This window comes from Etheostoma cragini, chromosome 17 (genome assembly GCF_013103735.1).
Source record: "Etheostoma cragini isolate CJK2018 chromosome 17, CSU_Ecrag_1.0, whole genome shotgun sequence".
NCBI classification, from domain to species: Eukaryota; Metazoa; Chordata; class Actinopteri; order Perciformes; family Percidae; genus Etheostoma; species Etheostoma cragini.
In genome coordinates, this window is record NC_048423.1 from 14,852,837 (window position 1) to 14,875,375 (window position 22,539).

Sequence of the window (22,539 nt, forward strand, 5' to 3'; positions counted from 1 at the left end):
AAAATTCTCAATTCCACATGGTAGCCTATTCACAAACCTAGAGTGTGCTTTTAGAGCCCAAACTGTGCTACAGGAAAACCAGCAGGTTTTCAGTCTATATGTTGAGTGCCGCTTTACTGGCCAACTGACTTCACACCAAACTGTAACTTTCACATAATGGTGGTGATACCTTACTCATCTCAGCCACTCCATTTCATAAGCGGCCATGAGTATCTCTCTGTGGACTGATCTAATAGCCTCTCTGTTTGCCTTTACTGTGTCTAAACCCCAATAGCGGCGGCCATGCAGCAGTGCTGTAAATACTTCTGCACTAGCGTTGATGCACACCCTTGTTTTTCTCCTTCACCCAACTGGACAAACAGGCTTTCCAGTGGCGCAATGGTGTCTCTGTGTCAGAGTAAATACCTGAGTGACTCTCTGGAAAATATTTTGGGTTGATCCGTGGTTTAGTATTTCATTAACAGGATGCTTCAATGAGTTTAGTGTCCTATTTTGTGTCAGTTTGTTCAGGTATGTTGTCAATAGGAACACTTGTGTATATTGTATGCCTAAAAATTGTATTAAATGTGGTAATATGAATTTGTCCAACAAAAAAGGTGGGAAGAGATTTATCAGTGGTGGGTCCCATAATATGTATTCATTCATTCATTCATTCATTCATTCATGTTTTTGAGCTATTGCTCAGGTTGCTGTGGCATAATTTCCTTGCACACAGAGCTATTCTTAGGGCCTTTGCTGCATAGACTGCCCCATTTTTCCTTTCAGTATCACTCCTAGGGATGATGAAGTTGCCAAGCTAGCAAATGAGAAAGAGGAGAGCAAGATGCATTTATCAAACAGGGAAACAGTTGATTGAGGATGCCTTGAAAAGATAGACCCATTATTCTGTGTGCCTGCAATGGTGCTAATCTGATTGTAAAAGCTGTTAGGCTAAAACAACATGCCCCGCTGACCACCATCAGAGATTTTCATAGCTGTATTGGAGTATATCCTGAACCATATAAAATGCTGTCTACCCAGGGAGCTTATGTGAGACTTTAGGAATGATCCTTTTTGTGAGATGAAAGAATAACAAATAGTCATTGTGCGAACTGTGTTAACTTAACAATGGGGGAGAATAATTACAGTAAACAGCTTTGTATCAAAGGGAGTGCGGTGAAGAATAGTAGGATTACAGACTATGAGAGTAGTTCATGTAAGGCAGTAAAATGGTACTGATGGAGGGATGAACAATGAGGAAGCTAGCCTGTGATGGAGAGTGGTGGCCGAGCATGAATGAGGGTGCAGTGTGTCTTGGTAGCCAGCCTATGGTGGCACAGCGGTCAGGAGGCCTGCTGCTTTAATGGTCCATAAATCTGTGTGGACTGGCTGGTTGGATGCCGCCCCAGTGAGACCCTCTCATGCGGAAAATGAATCAGACCATTTTTACGGAGCGCAAGTGTGGAAGCTCTCACCCTCCCTTTACTGCCAGCGAGCCGATAAGAGCTGCTGCACGCGCACAGGCACTCCATTTCAGCAGGTCTTGAGCTCATAAAACTCTCTATTAGTGACAACCCCTGTTTGTATGCTGCTCTTCATTCAATCTGTCCTCCTGCCTTTGTTGTTCTCGCTCCGTTTTCTTTTTTTCTCATTACGCCTCGCTTTGGTTTCTGGAGTGGGAACACAGCCAGTTAAGAGGTGAAAACTAGAAAAGATAAATCACATTACTGTAGATTCAAAATGCAATGTTATACATTTAATACGTTTTACGTATTTGTTAGACACATGCCCTTTTATTGTATCTTTACCTCTTGTGGTCTACAGCTTGCTCTCACTCACACATTAAGAACAATAGATGCCGTTGTGTAATGACAAGAAAAACACATTCTGGGACAATGATGTTACCCCAATATTTACCACTAGGCACAATTTTCCAGGCTTTATCCATTGTTTTCTCTGGTTATTTCCACTTTATGTACCTCTGACAGGTAAATACATTATAAAATGTACTATTTAAAGTCCCTGTTCTGGTCCTTTTAGAGGATTTACATGCTGAAAACAATCAAATAACCTGCCGTTATTATGGGACTGAGACTAACAGGCAACCTGCACCCTAAGCTAATTAGTTTGAACTTCCTTTGAAATGCGAAGTGGAAGAGTCATCGAGAGAATTGTGACGTATATCAAAGAGTCCTAAGGCAAATACACAAATTCACTGTACATGCATGTACATGCATTAAAAAACACACGCAGACGCTTGTGCAGACAGACACTTCATTTTCCTAGATAAGGGGGCATGGTCAGTTGGGCTATTGGTTAAACAGGTAGTATTTGCATTCTTCAACTGTGTGTGAAGCTGCCAGAGGCCACTTGCTGTGTAAGGACATGCCCTAAGAAGTCACTGCAAATTAGACTTCATAGCTCTGGAAGGAGCAAACCACAGTTGTTTGGGGTGAGAGCCCAAGCAACATCTTATTTTTATCTTGAAGTATTCCTAAAGGCTACATTCATGTCTTTCAGTTGAAATAGTGTAAATGTTACTTGTACGCGCCCTCTAACTGTCAGCAGAGCAACCAGGCGTGGTCAACTTGTTTCAAATGCAACACTTTCTTTGTTCTGCAGGTTTCTTTTCCCTGGAGGTTCTCTCAGCTTTTGCCTGCAATACCTCAACTGAAGAGTGTGTTTGCCTACAGAAGCCTTTGTTTGACAATCCTTTCTGCTAACCGGGTCTCATGAATTGTGTCAGCAGTGTGGTGATTGTCTGTTATCTGCCAGCTGATAAGTGCCTCCTTTAATGCACATGCAATAAAATGCTCAACATGTAGGGCGGACGAATGATCCATTCAACAGTCAAACAAATATTCTGTATTGATTCCTTATATTTGTTCAGGTTAGACTGGGCAAACGCTTGTATAAACAGGCCCAAGTGTCAATTTGTTCCAGTGGAGGATTAAGCATGCCAGCATGAACTGAGGACAGTAAGTTACTTATTAATGGGGCTTAATGAGACAGAACTAGCTGTTTAGTATAGCGATTAAATACCAGTTTTTACTTGTTCATTTTAGTAATCAGTGCTCAGTAAACAAAGAGGTGAAGTATGTACTTGTAATGAAGACAGGACTCCCATTCACAAAGCAACACATGGAGTACACGTATGTGTTCAAGCTACACAGAGGTGTAGCTAGAATTGCTTGCCTCTCTAACAAGATGTGAAACTGTCCCCCTCCAATTTATTTGCATAATTAGTGCAACACATTTCTATGTCACCCTCTCTATTTCAGATGGTCACTCTTGCTGAAACCCTCCAGAGACCACACCCGCAAAACTTGCTGAATATTCATTATAAATGGGCCGGGGAGTAATGGATTACCTACAATGTAGCTGCAGCAATCTAAGAATGATGGTTATATGGCATCTCTAAAAAGGTCAGATAAAGCCCAAAACACCCCATATAATATGAAGACTCGTTATGAATCTGATTTGTCCGTGACAACTTCTTTTTAAGATTCTGGAGAGTTGGTTACAACAAAATACTCAGTAATATTGTCAGTTAAGTCTGTAGTTTAAACATGTCTATGTCAAATAAACAGATTACATTCTTTGGTTTGAGTTACCCATCAGTGCCGATTATACATTTTAAACAACTACTAATTTGGAAGTCATTACACAGTAGGCTATACAGTGACAGCACTTTCCGAAACTGTCTGACTGTTTAGTTGTAGACAAAACACAGAGCTCTGAACTTTGGTCTTTTTATGTTGTTGTCTTCAGTGCTTTTCTCTCTTTATTGACCAATATCCATGCTATCTCTTTGCACTTTTAAGCACACTAAAACTGCATGGTTCCCTTCAAATGGCCCTGCTATACAATACACCACATGCAGAGGCAATTGAGTTAACCCATTGATCCCTGGCTGTTCTATTGCCAAGAGAAAATTTGTTATTCAACCTTAATGACTGCTCCTTGCAGGCAAATAAACACTTGTAGTCAAATAACTGAGAAGTAGGAGGAGGATACAGGAAAGAAAACCCACTCAGACATGTACCTGGAGTTTAGAATCTGCAACCTGGAGTCCTGACGTCTGTAGTAACATTCGACTGATGACTTAACTGTAAACAACAACACAACACCAAAAGCTTTGTTCTTTGACACCATTTATCTTTTCACAGAATCTGGTCCTCCCCGCCTTGCCTTGCTCACAAACACACTTTATCTTATGGGACAATAGTGGTCTTGTGCCCAACAGTGTTGTCTGGCACTACCAGCTCCGTAGTGGGCTATGACACATATGAGAGATGGCTAATGTTTTTCTGGCAGGATGAATAAGTGTGTTGTTTTTTCTCATGTAGCCTATATACACTACAATAATCAGTCTGCTTTGTAATATTATACACAGATAAACAGTTACTTGATTTTTAACATACAGTTTAAAATGACCATACCCAGATGATAAAGGTGCAATTATAAATTCATAATCTGACCAGTTCAGCTGTGAACTTCTATAAAACCACATTATTTTGGTGAATGGGCACTCAAAGTATCACCGATTGCCAACCAGGGGTACATGTAGCCCACCAAATACAGTGCTGCTGCAGATTGTGGATTCTCTTTTTTTAAATACAATTTACAATTTGATTAAAAAAAAATAAAAAAAATCCTATATTAAAACAGTTACCTGAACAACGTTGCAATCAGGGTGTGTGGAAAACAATATGCTTAGAGCAGTTAGCAACCAAGCAGTTAAGTTATCTAAAAGCTAACAGTTGGCTGGTACAAGTAAAGGATAAATGGTTGAAAAAATAGCTTAAATCAAAAGATAATTGTATAGATAGAATTAATGGATAAACAGTTGAAATAGTTAGCTAAAAGTTACGGATAACATTTAAATTGCTTGAGTCCTGGTAGAAGTACAAATGTAAATGTAACCAAACTGTCTAAAAAAATACTATAACATCCGTTATTATGTCCACTTTTACATCATCATTAGTCATGTGCAGTTTAACACATTTGGAACATGACATGTGGTGCTGATGAAAGGGTACTTGAGTTCATCTAACAGGTCACTGTAGTGGTACGTCTGACAAAAAGGTTGGGAACCACTGCTTAGAATGATACCGGTGCAAACCTCCCAATGTTGTCTCTGCACTATGCATACAAAGTGAGTGTGACCTGATGCCTGTGGGGCAGCGGATACCCTGCCCGGGTCTACGGGGAGCCTGGATGCGATGCTGTGAGCGGGCACACTGCTGTAGTGTGGAGAAAGTGGTGCAGTGCCTCTCTGTGCCTGGCTGAGTACTGGGTAATGAAGCGTGGCAGAGGAGAGAGGAAAGGAGTGTGTCTGCAGGGTATGCATGGCCCTCGTGTTCCTATGCAACCAAGGCGGATGGCTGGGTGATGCAGGGCCGCCTCTATTCTGCTTACTTGTCATTCCGCTGCCACGCTTTCTTTTGCACGTTGGTTAGTTGTCCTTTTTACCTCTTTCCCCATCCCTCTTCCCTCCCACATATACATGTGATGCTGTCAAACATCTCGCCCCAATTCCCCAAGGACAATATGCAAAATGTCCCAAACCTAATCAACTAACAGTAATTATCATGGCAAATTACAAGAAATTAGATTTTTGTGTGTGATCTCACATCAAACTATGACAGAACAACCATTCCTTAATTACCACACTGATGTATTCATATTTCACTTAATTATTTTATTTTATTTTTCTTATTTTCTCTTTTGATTTCTCTTCCTTCCTGTCTGTGACAGTTGCCTGCTCTTGCCCTTTCAACCAGAGGTCTAGTGAGAGCAGATGTGCTATTATTTCAGAGGTGGTGGTTTCTTGGCTGATATACTTTTTAAGTTCCCCACCCCACTCTCCCCTGTTTTGGTGTACTTTTTATATTTGCATATGGGTGGATACATTTACCAAACATCATTAAAAACAAGGGCAATGACGCGAATGGGAATGCTCAGGTTGGCAAACACAAAAGAAGTTAAAAATAGCAGAGGTGTGGCTGAAAAAACCCACTCTATTCACGTCAGAGTCATGTTGGGATTTTATGTGTGGGTGGCTGTATCATTTTAGAACTTCCCTATACAAGGACTGACCGAATCATTGTCATTCATTGTATAGGAACTAAATAGCAGCAATAGAGAAGCAAAAACAACCTGTCATTGTCCTCAGTGAATAATTTTCATCCTAGAGAGTGCATTACACTACTTCAAAAACGAACTCAACTTAACATATTATCATCTATTGTGCAACCACACACTTCCCGTGGGCAACAAGTGTGGATCTATTCTTAGCTGATGGCCTGGGCTTCGGTACTTTCTGCTCCCGCTCCTCATAGGTTGGACAAGATAAGGTGTGATTCAGTCATTCCAGGTCTGACTGTGTCAGTGTAGCCTGTGTCCAACTGTAGAGACGTTGGGGCCCATCGACCATCTGTCCCCGACCAGCAGATTCAAGGCTCGGTCCCCAGAGCAGGGAACGAGGGGGCGGGAGCGAGATGAGGTCGGATGGGGGAATCAGCTTTGTGTTGCCATAAAGCTGTCTTTCCTCTCTCCTAGCAACGGCCTCCCATTTCCTTGGTTTTGGGCGGCATGGTCCTGTTGGTCGATGTGCATGGCCCCCTCACTCACTCTCTCTCTCCCTGTCCTATTTATGGTAATGAGCCATCTGCCCTCTCTGTAACAGCCGCCCAAAAAGAGGAGAGGCTGGGAGGGGGTGTTTCTGACAGACAGGATTCTGAGACAAAGACACTTATCCTGTTGTGTCTGCCTCTGCCCCAGTGGATGCCTTCAGATGTGGATGGGACTCAATGATGACGAAGAACCAAGACAATCCTGGAACTTGTGTTTTTATCAGAGAATGTAATGGAAAGACGGGATGTCATTTGAAATAAGGACTTAAACATAACCTGTGTGTGTATGTGTGTGTGTTTGGATTTGTATGCAGCTGATAGAAACAGAGTGTCAGACAGAGAGTGCTACCACCTGGAGGTCAGTACATTAAGTTGTTGAACAGAGAGAGCATTTGTAATATCAGTGCTTGGATGACCCCTCCCCAGTCACATGCACATACACACACACACACACACACACACACACAATATTGACTGCTAAGCTGAATATTACACAACCCTACTATTATTCAGAGCTGCTGTATGGATGTGCCTCTGTGACTTGGTGACACAGGAGAGTGGTGGGCACACCAGCAAACACAGAGCCACCCAGCATTCAATAGACCTCTGTTGCCACTGGATACTAGATTGGTTACCAAGCCAACACATGTGCCTCACTGTCATATCTCCAACAGATTAGTGTTGAAAACAACAGATATCTTAATAGTTAAGCTCCCCTTCCTCCAGGTTAGGTTATATAAATTCTTCACTGTATTTTTCTAAGAGGACTGGGGATTCAGTATGAAAAATGGAAGTAAACAGACATACCTAACTGAATGTTACATTACGTCAGACGGGGGGCAAAATGTTCCTTCTGGCCATGACAACACTGAGTCCAACCATTTTACCATCAGAGGACAACAGCTGATGAACACAAAGGCAATTGGTTTGTCATTCACATTTACCGCTGACAAAACAAGTCCATTCAGAAAAAGTGATCAACTTGATTACATCTTTCATAACTAGCCACATAACTGCGGCTTTAACAATAAAAGACACAAGATAAAAACCACAACAGGAACTCATTCTTTTTTTATGAGATTATTTTTTAGACATTGTTTCCCTTTATTAGACAGTGACAGTGGATAGACAGGAAAGGTGGGAGAGAGACACAGCAAAGGGCCGCAGGTCAGAAGTGAACCCCGGGCCAACACAAAAAACTCAGCCTACACGAGGCGCACACTCTTACTGGGTGAGCTAGAGGCCACCCCGAGAATTCTTTCAGTTCAAGCCATTACAGTATCTAACGTTGGCTAGGGGTATGATAGGTTTTGCACAATTCAATGTCTGACACAAGACTCTCAGTTGAATCCTTTTATGAGGTCAATCACCATTAACCTTATCAGGCAGACAGACACAGCTGGGTCATTGACCACAGAGCAACACATCACAGATGGTCCTGCTGACAAGCCCGCTTAATTGCAGGCATTAAATAAACCAATATGAGAGCAAACAGATGCAAACAGAAGAATAAAAATATTGTGAATGTGCATTAAGAAGTATGCATCAGTTGTGAGGTTGCTGCCATCTATAGGCAGTTACAGGGTAGTTTTATATTTACTGTCATCAGTTCATTAGTCAGTGAATCAGTATTCATTTAGACCAGCCAAAAACCATGATCATTAATAACCATATTGTCACCACAGGCACATATTGAAATCCTTTTTCTTATTTAGTTTATAAATGGGGGCTTTTCCCTTTATTTGACAGTGACAGCAGATAAACAGGAAAGGTGGGAGAGAGATGGGGGATGACACGCTGCAAAGGGCCGCAGGTCAGACTCAAACCCCCGGCGCACATGGGGCGCAAACTCTTACTGGGTGAGCTAGAGATTGCCCCACATGTTGATATCCTACGAGCAAATATTTACATAATTACAAAGTTGTCAGTATGACTAACAATGTTATTGTCATGGCAGCATCCAGGTGAAGGGGTCTGGAAAGAAAAGATAGTTTACAGTGTCTCCCAGGAGTGGCTGCTCCGGAAAAAAACAACATTATTTTACCATAAAAACAAGAGAAAGGTGAAGCATCATTTAGATAATAGAGACGAGAGACCATAGAGGTAAAGTATGTGATGCTTTACTCACACACAGCATGAAGTCTATACTCTGAGGTAGACATGAGGAGACATCTAGTGGACAACCAGGCTACTGTGCAAGAGTCTGTTTATCTTATGAAGACTGTGGAGAGGGACAACAAACCCAAATACATGGCAAACATTACCAGAAAATACCCACATCTTTTTTTAAAGAGAAAGTAAATGACAATTTACTCATTACCCCCATCATTAGATGAATTCATCAGCATCCAGCAGTTAATTCCACTGAAAAGTGAGCATCACTTAACCCTTGTGTTGTCTTCCCGTCAACCATGAAACACTATTATCGCTTTTTTACGACATTTTGTCACTTTTCCATTGTTGTGGGTGCTTTTTTAGATGTTTTTTCCAAAGTTATTTGATATTTCTAATGGTGACATTTTCAGCTAATTTCAAAAGTCCATTTTTTGTGATAAAAAAAACTGAAAACCGGTCAAATTTGACCCAAGGAAAACATGAAGGTTAAGTCTTCTTCTTTGTTTAGCGTGGAACACACTGTAGAGTTCACATTATTGTTACACTGTGTTGCTTTACATGATTAACTTTCATTATTTTTATTGAAAGGCCTTCAAAACTGCTCGAGGACATAAGAAGTGACTATGCAATCTGGTGTGCAGTCAGTTACAGCCCTTGCGGGTATACTAATGGATTCCACCTTGCCATTATATTGGTGGCATAAAATATGGACTCAGTTGTAGCGTGGTCTCCTGCCAATTAGAAGGCTGGTGGTTTGATCCCTGGCCCTGCAGTTCCATGCCAACGTGTCCTTGAGCAAGACAATGAACCTCAAAATGCTGTGTTATTGATGTGTAAATGTTCGTAAATGTTTATCTGATGTGCAGGTGGCACCTTTTAAGGCAGCCACAGTGTATGCAAGTGTGTGAATGTAAAAATGCTTTGAGCAGTCGTTAAGACTAGAAAAGCGCTATATAAGAACAGTCCATATACATTTATAAATTATACAACATTAAGATTTGGTGGACTGCAAGATCTGAATGTCTGGAGAAAACATTGGGGGGGTCCTCCCAGTCGGTCAGCCAGTCAAACAGTTGTACACGGAGCAGCTCCGAGCATTCAGCAGGTGCCTTGTCCCTTCAACACTCATCTGAATGTGAATGAACAGTGGTTCATACTAAGGTGTCCTCAAAACACTGACATCAAATCACAGACTCACTAAATCACTGTGGGACCAATCTGTTCTAACAGATCAATGCTTTATTTTAGTTTCAATTTATTTATTTTTAGCAATTATGCAAACAATATAATACAAGTGAATCAAACTAATTTAGGGCCCTGACACATCCATTGTTTACTAAGGTCTACAGATGTTACATTAAAGTTGCCAACTCTATCATAGAATAAAAACATATGTGTTTTGGTGTCATAGACAGTAATAGTAATGTGATGGCAACCTGTTGTCTCATCAGTCTGACGAGCTAGGACAAGTTGGAGATTGTCAATGTGCCCTTGAGCAAGACCCTGCTTTTACCTGCAGCTAAAAAACATTATATTAAGATTTATACTCAGCTCCAATGTGAGGTAGACTGCTGCTGATATATACAGCAGATACTCTCATACTGGATGCATGTTTGAGTTCCAAAAGTAAATGCAATCAATTGTTGAATAGACCGCCGCGTGAAAGGGGAATGTGACGTGTGGCAAGAGGTCCTCCCATGTGATGTGACTGTGCCTGTCTGTTATGGCTCCTCCTGCTACAGTAGAACGGGGCTAGACGTAACACCAGTGCAGAGGAACGGGAATAACACACAGCGAAACGTTTTTTTTCAGGTGACACGGCTAAAGATGGCAGATCGTGCAATGCTGAATAAAAATACATAGATGGTGTGCTTAGAGTCGCCTCTTCTGCTGTGAAGGCTTCGACATTTTTTCAAGATTAACAACACCCCAAATGAACTCCGTCAGAGCAAGTAACGTTAGCAGAAGACCTAGGCGAGTCTCGAGGCCGCGCCCGGTGCAGCCGGAGAGGAACCACCAGGAAAGAGGTAATAATATTAGCTACGTTAAGCTAGCTTTAGCATTACAGAACGACTTGTCAAGCAGCTAGCTTTACGGTTGAATTGTGTTATATGCTTGCGCGGGGGTATGTTGTTCATGTCCGTGTGTAGTAACTACATTGGTGCATTGGTCAACGTTGCTTGTAGTAATAAAACACGGGAGCAAACCGCAACGGGTTTCTGTGCAGTCAGGAAACGCCAAGGCTTTTGTGTTTGTACGTAGCTTTCAGGCCGCGCTTTGTTTTGCTTGATGTTTGCCCCTAGTCGGCCTTTCTTTGCTTGTCAGACCTCATATCTCTGCTGAATTTAGTTTTTTGGTAGCTAACGTTGACTAAATCATTGGTGAAAATGACAAGCGGTAGACTGTGGTTAGCTTGATCCATGGGTGACAAACACAAGGAAGGGTAGCTACACAAAGTGGTTTTGCCAGTTGTCGTAGCATGCTAACTTGACCTAGCGTATGCTATCATAGCTGTTATTATTAGCATGTTTGGCTAGTTATTTGAGTCCTAGCGATTTAAAAAAAGCACCAGCCTTGCAAACTTTAAAATGTCAATGCGTAGATATTATACTTGTTAGTAGTGGATCAACGCAACTGTTAGAATTCGATTTCTTCGTTGTGTGACAGCAGACGTGTAACGTAGCTAGCTAGCTAAGCAAGTATTGAATGACGTTTTTTCAAAGTAAACATTAGCTAGGGATGTTCTGTGAAGATAGTTGTCATGGCTTTCAGTCAATCTGGGGCCCACTGATCAGTAGCATTACTGCTGAATCGGATTCAATGTTATTAGGTGGAGTAACATTAGTGACATTTTGGATCTCACAGCATCAATTGAATGGCATTCAGCAGCAGATGATTAACTCTTGTTTCTGACAAAAGGGATTGTAAACATTTAATAAATGTTTTGTAACTGTTTTTTTTTAGGTAACATTAAATGAATAAATAAGTGTGATTGGTAACAGATCAACAACAGTATCTTTACCTATTTCACATTTCCCATCATATATTATTTTTGATGTGACATTGATATACACCTTTGGTCTTAAATGTTTAAGTCAAACAAGTCGGGGGAACCTATACATTATTTCCGTTGACAACTACATAGAAATTGGTTTATCTGGCTCAGTTTGTTACACAGCCAGTGTTTGTAGTGGTTACTGGCCTAGTAGCCGGGGAGTCATCCTTGCAACCAGAGCAACAAGAAGACAGAGTTTGCATCTCCCATCTGTGGTAGCTATCAACTCATCGTGCCATGGTGAATAGATCTTTGTAAATAGATGTGTGGTTTAACTCAGGATTGGCGCTATGGTTGTTTTGTTGCTCTGTTGATTTAAATCACTCTTGATAGGATCTGTAATCAATTTGTAGAGCAGGTAATGAAGAAACCTGCTTAGGTTTTTCCTAGGTTTTGTCCTGTGACATGTTCACAAATACCATTTAAGATATTGCCTTAAATAATGTTGTTACAAATTGTTATTGCTTATTACTGCCTGAACGTTGTCTTTGAAGGCTCACAATATAATAATCTATGGTAAACAATATGTTGATGATCAAACATACTCACAAGTAAATGTTTATTGCAAATTAAGATATGCTTCATGGGCTGCATAGCAGGGATGATACCACACAGGGCAACAAGTGCTCCTTGTGTTTAGACATAGCTTACTAGTGATAGCTCAGGAAAATCCAGTTGCAGATTCACTTTTTTTTTATTAAAGGTCCCGTGACAGGGTGCTCTTTGGATGCTTTTATATAGACCTTAGTGGTCCCCTAATAACATATCAGAAGTCTCTTTCCCAAAATTCAGCCTTGGTGCAGAATTACAGCCACTAGAGCCAGTCCCACAATGAGCTTTCTTTAGGACGTCCCATTTCTGAGTCTGCAGCTTTTGCGTAGGGGGGGGGCAAGATGGAGGCTGGGAGTGTGGCCTTGATCAACTGCCACTTTGCCTGTTTGAAAGCCATGATGTCTCTCTCTCTCAAGGGTGGGCCAAATTCTCTGGGCGGGCAAAGCAGAGAAAGAGGAGGTAACCTTGCCCCTTATGACCTCATAAGGAGCAAGATTCCACATTGGCCCATCTGAGCTTTTATTTTCTCAAAGGTAAAGCAGTATACTCGTTTATGTCTTTTCTAGCCACTGGGGGACCATAGGCAGAGTGGGGAAACTCAAATAATGTTGAAAAACCTCATAAAGTAAAATGCTATTGGACCTTTTAAGCATATTTGAAATGCTACATCATGTATATGTTGTTGACAACACATCTTTTTTGTATTTCCTTCCCTTTAACTAATAGCATTGCAAGAAATCTTTAAAAAAATATTTTCCCCCCTTTGCAGATGAGGACGTTCCTGCAGATATGGTCGCAGAAGAATCCGGTCCAGGAGCTCAGAATAGTCCCTACCAACTTAGAAGAAAGTCTCTACCCAAGAGAACAGTGTGTCCGACAAAGACAAACATGGAGGTACAGGAATCCTTCAAAGACAGTATAAATGCCTACATGATAAAGATTTATATCTTAATAAAACACAATAATTAATGTTTTAATGTCTCCACTGACTTTCTTTTTCAATTTCCAGGGTGCTTCAACTTCAACCATAGAAAACTTTGGACACCGACCTAAGCGCCCCAGAGTTTCAGGAAAGTGTCAAGATTTACCAGGTAATTAGGAAGATGTTGACACACAATGAGAGGTAACCAGATGTCTCTCCCTCAAAGGTGCATTCATTGTTGTTTCCCTCAGGTTGCGAGGGGTAGGCTTAGGGATGAAATACTTTTCCTTATGTACAACGAGAGTGTCTTGCTTATCAAATAGGGAATCTGGGCAAAATGTACAGTTATGCGTCATACTTTATATTTCATAGCTGAATACATGGTTGTTTTCAAATTTATGTTTCACTTTTGTTTTCATAATGAGAGATCTGTGCATTACATGAACTCTATTTACGTTATGTGAGTTACATGTACGTTTATACAGTGTGTAACACACAGTTGTATGCATCAGCAACATGGCCCTTCTATTCTGCATTCATACTTCATCAGGCTTCGCTTAATGTCAACTCTTGGTATGGCAACCGAGGAAAAATAGATAGTCTCAACCTCTCAAGAGTTTAGATCCTCTTTTTTAAAGCCTGGTTTGTAAAATCGTGGAGAGGAACCATACGTTTTACAGAGCCAAAATTATAGAGTCTGTTATTTGTGGCGTTTGGAGCCATTCTCATACAGTGCAGCTCTTGCCAAAGCATCGGGAATAGATGTTTGCCTGCCCTTGATGGCATTTGGTCCTGGCTTTCACTCATCATTCATGGCTTTGTGGTGTCCTAGTAAATGGTCACATTGCCTCATGTTTTGATCACAGTAGCTCCACATGATCCTTCTGAAAACCAAAATGACTTCCTATTTGCAAATCTGACATTTATCTAAACAATACATCTTTTTGTTTCATGTTGTCTTTTTTTCAAGTTAGAGGCTTACATCCACACAAATAGAAACTTTTTGTTTCAGTAATGTATGATAAACAAATGGATCCATCACATAACATATTTAAAATTCCACAATTCAGACAGAGCTGGTATGCTAAAGCAGTAACCATGATGTCATTAAACCAGGTTAACCTAAGTTGTACATTGTGAAGATTGCTGAAACTACATAGCATTGAGCTCTGATATCTTGTAACTGAAATGTGACTGGATTTGCTGGTCTAACAGAAAAGTACTAGTTCTGGTGGACTGTGATTGGATCTCACACACAAGTAACAGCCTCCATCCAGTCGGCACAGCCTGCACACACTTGAGAGGAAGTAGCATATTTTTTTCAATGAATTGAAATCAGCAGTATACCCCTAAAAGAGAAATGTAAATGATATTATCAAAGTAATAATGTAAATAAATATGTATTCCTAATTGGATCGGTTTAAATAAAAAAAGAACATTTAAAAGCTCAACTGATTAAAATGTATCTTATCATGGAATATAGTAGTCAGTGTTTAGTAACAGACCCCAAACTTTACTAGGATGCAGGAGTAAAACATTAATTGATTCACTTTTAGGTAGCTGAGCTGTTGAAGCAACGCTCACTCAGTTTAGGAGGAGTAAACATACTAACATTACTGTGGCTGACAGGAAGGTTTTGACATCCAGCTTTGAGGGTGTTCGCATCAATAATTTATAAACATTGTTGGACGTGTAACCACATTGATACATTTTCAGCCCAAATTTGTTTTTACCACAATGTAATAGGACAATGCTGGGGAGATTAGTCTTCATACTTTATGCAGAAATTTGTTGCATTTGTGACTCAAGAGAGTTTTGGTTCCGGACGTGATCTTGCTATAAATATGTCCGTATGGGTCCAGTTGTCCAGCCCCGCCCAAAACACTGTCCTTTGAATGTATTTTATTATAATTCCACGGTCGTCCTCCCAGCAGCTCCAGCAGAGCAGTATTTGCAGGAGAAGCTTCCAGACGAGGTGGTGCTAAAGATTTTCTCGTACCTGTTGGAGCAGGACTTGTGCCGTGCAGCATGTGTGTGCAAGCGCTTCAGTGAGCTGGCCAATGACCCCATCCTCTGGTAAGACTTGTTGGTGTTGGGTTTCCTCTTACCCATTACCCCGTGTTGTTTGTCATGCTCTTTTGTGTGGGTTCAATAAATGGTTTAACAGCAGCGTTAACGTTTGTATCTTATAAATATTTGAATCAATACTTAGCTCATATGTTCTGAGGGCAGGTACTATTTACAGCCCCATATCTGCAATTTATTTTGATTTGACAGTGGCTTTAACTTTCCTTTTGATTGTGTTGTGCATCTGATTTGAAATAGTTGGACACATTTGAATGCTGACTCAAGAATGGAGAATGCTTTTTGTTTTCCATTATCAAAAAAGAAAGAAATTGCTGGCTATTTGACAGCATGTCAAATCAAAAAAGCAAAAATTCTTGTCAAATTGTCAGTAGGGCACTTCAGTTTAGCTTTGAATTAATTGTTACTTCTTAATGTATATGGTTGTATTGTTTTGATAGTCCTCACTGCCAATGCAGGCTATTGTGGGAAATTACCATCATACAAAATAATGCATTTAATTTCTAAACATCTGTATTAATAGATTAGAAGAGAATTTAAGAACTTTGTGCAGGAACGTCTTGTTGTAAGAAGCAGAGTTTAAAGAAATATAATCAGTCAGTAGTGTGTATTTACAATCCAAAAAACATTACACACAGTCAAAACAAAGTCATTTCCCTGTTAACATGTTTGACCTATCCAATGTCTCAAGCATGGTGCACATTGTTGACTGACAGCAAGGTGGGCCGGGGCCCCTTGTGATGTTTGACTTGTTTAGGTGTCATTTTAAGTCAATAATCAAGTCTTTACTAAACATCACAAGAAATGGTGTTGTACTGAGTCCACGAGCTTCTGTATTAGTAGACTAAGAAATTCAGGAACGAGAGGCAGAAAGTGTTAATTGTCGTTTTACCTTCATGTTTCAGGAAGAGGCTGTACATGGAAGTGTTTGAATACACGCGCCCCATGATGCACCCTGAGGCAGGGAAGTTCTACCAGATAAACCCAGAAGAGTATGAGCAGCCAAACCCGTGGAAGGAAAGTTTTCAGCAGCTGGTATGGAACACTGACACCACACTACTCTGTATGGTTATTGGTAACATTGCCTTTACACTAAAAGAGGCAAATGCAGTTGGAAGAGCTTCGGCCCTGAAGAAAGGATTTCATGAAATATATCATAGTTTGAAAATACATGAAACTAGAAAATACTTTTTTGCTTTGTTACTTACTTTGGAAAGATGAGGTACATGGGGTGGATTAAGCATAAACTGCTTCTACATACAGCAAAGGATGATAATAAAAAGGAATTATCTTCAAAGGTAATGTTGAGGAGGCAAGATGCACTGTTTTCTCGTCATCTTTACATATTTACAATATTTTTGTTTCCCAAAAGTTACTTTAGTGCAACTTTAAATTCTCCTGTGCACGGATGGCTAATGTCATGTGAAAGGGCAACACCACAGGGCAAAATGGTGACATTCAGTATGCAGGGAATTGAAGAGAACTATGTTTAAAATTGTTTTCCTTTGTGATAGATTGACCTTTTAAGGATTGTTTTCTGTGGATAAAAATGTCTCAGGCATTTTTCTAGTGTTTATTTCCCCATCTTGTTCAGAATGCAGTGTCAATGCTTTGTCTTTGTTGTCTCAAATTGTTCATAATGAATTATTCTGTTCTTCAATGTGTGATTAATCATGTGAAAATGTTCTTTACAGTATAAAGGAGCACATGTGAAGCCGGGCTTTGCAGAACACTTCTACAGTAATCCTGCCAGATACAAAGGGAGAGATAACATGTTTGTAAGTCAACGGTTTCCAACATTCTTTTGCCACTTTGATGCTTCTATCATTCACCTCTCTTGTGATGTTTTCTCCAGTACTATGACACCATTGAGGATGCTCTCGGAGGCGGTCAGGAGCCTCACTTTGACGGCCTGATATTCGTCCACTCTGGTATTTACACAGATGAATGGATCTACATCGAGTCGCCTATCACAATGATAGGAGCTGGTATGTTCATGGGAAGGTGTGCTCACACATTCATTGTGCATGTGTTTAGTTTTGTCTGTAATGTCACCTTTCTGATTATTTTGCAGCTCCTGGAAAAGTGGCAGAGAAAGTCATCATTGAGAATACCAGGGACTCTACATTTGTATTTATGGAAGGCTCGGAGGATGCTTACGTTGGATACATGACCATTCGGGTGAGATTACTTTTTCTCTCTTTTTGGGGGTTTCTATAGGCCACGTGGACAGTATGCACACTCACTCAGTAAGGCTGAAAGCAATTGTTAGTTTTAGTATTGTAACAGTTGTTAAGAACGTTTTTTTTGTGTGTCTTTGCTGCAGTTCAATCCTGACGATAAATCCGCCCAGCACCACAATGCACACCACTGCCTGGAGATCACAGTCAACTGTAGCCCCATCATCGACCACTGCATCATACGCAGCACATGCACAGGTAAGTCAGCTGCTCAAGATGCACAAGATACATGTGAGAAGTTGTGAGATGATTAGCGGTATTGATAAGAAGACAACAAAGATGTGCTACATACATTTATGCAACTTATGAAACTTGTCACAAGGGGTTGCAAGTAGAAAAACCTCCATTGTTAGCGATCGCACGGCAAGAAGGTTGGGAAGCACTGCTCTACTTTATGTTGATAGACCTAGAATCCATGTTCGAACCACTCCTTGATGGAGCAGAGATTGATTTGGTTGTATATTTTGACCTGGATACTGGTGCACTAATACATCTCCATCCTGCTTGTTTTAGTGGGGTCAGCGGTCTGTGTCAGTGGCCAGGGTGCTTGTCCCACAATCAGGCACTGCAACATTAGTGACTGTGAAAATGTTGGTCTTTACATCACTGACCATGCACAGGTAATGCACACATTTCACCCATGTTGCCAAGTATTACGTAAAGATTTAAAGAAAAGCGTCTGGGTTATTGAACAGTAGATCTCTTAACTTCACAAGGAGCTAATTGATCAACAGCAGCAAAGCCCAGCGTTCTTAATTTTCACACTCTGGCTGGTTTCATGAACAGAAAATAAGTCCCAGTCCTACGAAAATAGGGTTTTACGTGGGAGGTTAAAATAATAGCATGATTAAGCTGAACATGGACATGAAAATGTTCAAAGTCTTGAACATTAACCTTATTCAAAATTGTCCATTGTTTAGGGAATATACGAAGACAATGAGATCTCAAACAACGCTCTGGCTGGGATCTGGGTGAAAAACCATGGCAACCCAATCATCAGACGGAATCACATCCACCATGGCAGAGACGTCGGCGTTTTCACATTCGACCACGGCATGGTAAGTGGTCCTACTGTGGTTCTTATTTGTTAGTTTAGTTGCTGCCCATTACCTGAAAAGTATTTTGATAGGACATAAAGTAATCTGGGATTTCTCTGTCCATTTCCAGGGTTACTTTGAGAGCTGCAACATCCATAGGAACCGTATAGCCGGCTTTGAGGTGAAGGCGTACGCCAATCCGACCGTGGTTCGTTGTGAGATCCATCATGGTCAGACGGGGGGCATCTACGTGCATGAAAAGGGCCGGGGCCAGTTCATCGAAAACAAGATCTATGCAAACAACTTTGCGGGGGTGTGGATCACCTCCAACAGTGACCCCACGATAAGGTCAGTGTGGGCTGGCTGGCAACGGTCACAGAGGGCACTAGTCCAGTCATGGTTGTGTCATGTCTTAAAAATGCTTTTGTTTGGTCAAAATACAGGGGCAACGCCATTTTTAATGGCAACCAAGGTGGCGTTTATATTTTCGGTGATGGCCGAGGCCTCATTGAAGGAAACGACATCTACGGTAACGCCTTGGCCGGAATCCAGATCAGGACCAACAGCTGCCCTATTGTCAGACACAACAAGATCCATGATGGCCAACACGGCGGCATATATGTGGTAAATATAAACCCAAAGTTGCATCAACATTGTTTTTTCTTCTTCTCCATAATAGTCTCACATCTTGAACATTTTTCAATCTGAAACATGGCATGGTGGTTTGTTTTGTAGCATGAAAAAGGACAAGGCGTCATCGAGGAGAACGAGGTGTACAGCAACACGCTGGCGGGAGTGTGGGTGACCACGGGAAGTACGCCAGTACTGAGGAGGAACAGGATACACAGCGGGAAGCAGGTAAGATCACAGGCTAGTCATGAGAAATAAATGTAGAGTGGCTAACTCCCATTCCTTCATGAGATGTTTACTGTTATCTGGTCTGAAGTAGTTACACTGGCATATTAATGTCAGACAGACCGGCTTACTAAAATACATTTATGAAGGTAGCTCTATCATATTGAAACAGTATCATAAAATGCATTTTAATACCAGGAATACATGAGCTAATAAACATTGTCACTGTAATTTGAACAGGTTGGCGTCTACTTCTATGACAATGGCCATGGTGTGCTGGAAGACAATGATATCTACAATCACATGTACTCCGGAGTTCAAATTAGGTTTGTGGAAACAGTCAACCCAATACTTTGACAATGACACATTAGTGTTTTGTCGAAGTTTGAATGAATAATAATTCATACTTCTTATTCTCGTGTTACTGTTTTCATGATTTTATTGTGTAATGAACAAATTCAATGAAGCGCAGACACATGTCCCATAAGGTCAGACTTGAGCCAGTTGTCCTGAGGGTTAAGATGTTTAAGTAGAGAAGAAAATGCATTTAGCATTAATGAAACAGTGGATCAACCGTCTCTTCCATGTGTGACAGGACTGGCAGCAATCCCAAGATCAGGCGGAACAAGATCTGGGGAGGCCAGAATGGAGGCATTTTGGTTTACAACTCAGGTGAGACACCGAAATATTTTCAGTTTGAGAACACAACCTCTTGTTGGACAACAACTTTCAATCTACTTGTTGCCACCCTGGCGGAGTCAGTGGCCAGTGGTAATATACAGTTTGGTGACTGTGACAACAGTTCTTCCCTGCTGCCTTAAAAAAGAAACATGAATGTGTTTTTCAGGCTTAGGCTTCATTGAGGACAATGAGATCTTTGACAATGCTATGGCAGGAGTGTGGATCAAGACTGACAGCAACCCCACTCTGCGGCGAAATAAGATTCATGATGGGAGAGACGGTGGGATCTGTATATTCAACGGAGGAAGAGGTAACTAATCTAGAGCTAGATTAGATTAAACTAAAGTGTAACGGGGAACCTTTAAACCACTGGCTAGAGAGTCTGTTTATAATCTAGCCTTGAATTGGTCATTTGATTGACATAATCTTTACAAATTCTCCAGTTACGCACTTTTTCTCTAAGACATTTGCACAGTTCTCAATTTGAGTTTTTTTTTTTGTCTTCAGGGTTATTAGAGGAAAATGACATTTTCAGAAATGCCCAAGCTGGAGTTCTCATTAGCACCAACAGCCACCCCGTACTGCGGAAAAACAGGATATTTGACGGCTTCGCAGCAGGTGGGCAACACCTGCACACAAGCTATAATCTGTCATTATTTCAACATCCTTACAAACATGTGTAAGCAAATAGTTCTTATGGAAACTAGGAGCTCTGTTGTAAAAATGGTTTTCTTTTACTAATAGGTATAGAGATCACCAATCATGCCACAGCGACCCTAGAGGGCAATCAGATCTTCAACAATCGGTTTGGGGGACTGTTTCTTGCATCTGGTGTCAATGTTACAATGAAAGGTACTCTCTTGGTCATAAAGATGACACATTTTCTTGACACACCACAAATTGCCTGTTAATAGACCAAATTTTAAGTGATCAATTTCTGCTTCCTTTCCTCCAGATAATAAAATAATGAACAATCAAGATGCCATTGAAAAGGCTGTGAGCAGAGGTCAGTGCCTGTACAAGATTTCAAGTTACACCAGCTACCCAATGCACGATTTTTACAGGTAATTTCTGTTTATACTCGCAATCAAGCCGACTCGCGGTGAACTGTTTTATGATCGTTAACAAGTGCGATTTGGGTTCCCACAGGTGTCACACCTGTAACACAACAGACCGCAACGCCATCTGTGTGAACTGCATCAAGAAGTGTCACCAAGGACATGATGTGGAGTTCATCAGACACGATAGGTCAGTCTTATTGCCCCATATTACTGAGAACAAATGGTGCAGTTTAGCTGTAAACCGTGACCAATATCTACCCTGGCCTTCCCTTTACACTTGGATGTACCTCACTACATGGAGTATGAAATGAGAATTTTTTTTGGGAATATATTGTCCTTTCTTTTCAAAAAATGTCTATGTTTAATTATTTCTCCTCTTCCAGATTCTTCTGTGACTGTGGTGCGGGGACGCTGTCAAATCCTTGCACGTTAGCTGGAGAGCCAACTCATGACACAGACACACTGTATGACTCAGCTCCTCCTATAGAGTCCAACACACTGCAGCACAACTGAGCTCGAGACCAAAGGGTCTCTTTCACTTCAGCTGTAACGGACATAAGACACTTTGAGTTGTGCAGCGTAGGTGGAGATCCCCCAAAAAAGGAGCATATACAGTGACTTAAAAAGGAAAAAAAAAACTTGGAGACTCTAAAAGGAGACATTTAGAAAAGAAAAGTCTGATTATGGATACCTCGTTTTTTCTTCAGTTATTTGACATTAAAAAAAAAAGATGACATCAGTGGAAGAGCAGCTGACTCAGGGTTTGTGGGTGTGTTGGTATGGTCAAGAAAGTGAAGCTGGTGAGAGATGGACAAAAAGCCACAGAGGCTCACCCGCTCGAGTGGAAGAACGAAATACTGCAGTCGTGTACAGGCCCGCCGTGGACAGACGCTCCGTCACAATGTTTGTCATGAGGCAAAAAGCCCCAAATACAACAATGCTTCCATCACTGGGCAACAGACGTGCCCGTATGATATGTACGGGAAAAATTACTAGCACTTCAGCTTTTTTTCCCCTCAAGAAAACTGATGAGATTTGATTTTAATGCTTTTTGTGTAGTTTTGTATTTCCATGCAAAAATCTTACTGTACTTGAATGTCTTTATTTTATTAAATGTATTTTTTTTTGGTTATTATACCCTAGAATGCTGTAATTATACATGTCGCAGTATCTAACTTCTTTCTGTGAAAGAGATCAGAGAAAAGAGAGGAAAACACTAAAACATTTTCTCCAGCAATGTTGACTCATTTAACATTTGCAAAGTTGAACAAAAGATGCTGAAATGTGCTTTCACCAGACTTGTATAGCTTTAAGTTTGG

General features: G+C 40.9%; 1 protein-coding gene across 3 annotated transcripts; it reads left to right on the top strand.

Moving 5' to 3' along the window:
• The first annotated feature begins 10,447 nt into the window (after positions 1-10,447).
• fbxo11a (F-box protein 11a) lies at positions 10,448-21,938 on the top strand. Of its 3 annotated transcripts, none has more exons than XR_004660079.1 (22): positions 10,448-10,759; positions 13,109-13,233; positions 13,349-13,430; positions 15,193-15,337; positions 16,252-16,381; positions 17,041-17,124; positions 17,202-17,334; positions 17,421-17,527; positions 17,673-17,784; positions 18,100-18,206; positions 18,507-18,644; positions 18,754-18,971; positions 19,067-19,247; positions 19,359-19,481; positions 19,719-19,804; positions 20,074-20,150; positions 20,326-20,469; positions 20,667-20,777; positions 20,904-21,011; positions 21,115-21,165; positions 21,309-21,407; positions 21,604-21,938. XR_004660079.1 is itself a non-coding variant. In XM_034897837.1 (22 exons), the coding sequence occupies exons 1-22, from the start codon at positions 10,666-10,668 to the stop codon at positions 21,731-21,733; spliced, it is 2,643 nt and encodes an 880-aa protein (XP_034753728.1). In that variant the 5' UTR covers positions 10,449-10,665; the 3' UTR covers positions 21,734-21,938. The 3 variants fall into 3 exon arrangements, 2 of the variants coding, with proteins under 2 accessions (XP_034753728.1, XP_034753729.1); XM_034897837.1 differs by having other exon boundaries at positions 10,449-10,759; positions 21,115-21,223; XM_034897838.1 differs by having other exon boundaries at positions 10,449-10,759; positions 15,196-15,337; positions 21,115-21,223.
• Positions 21,939-22,539: the final 601 nt, after the last annotated feature.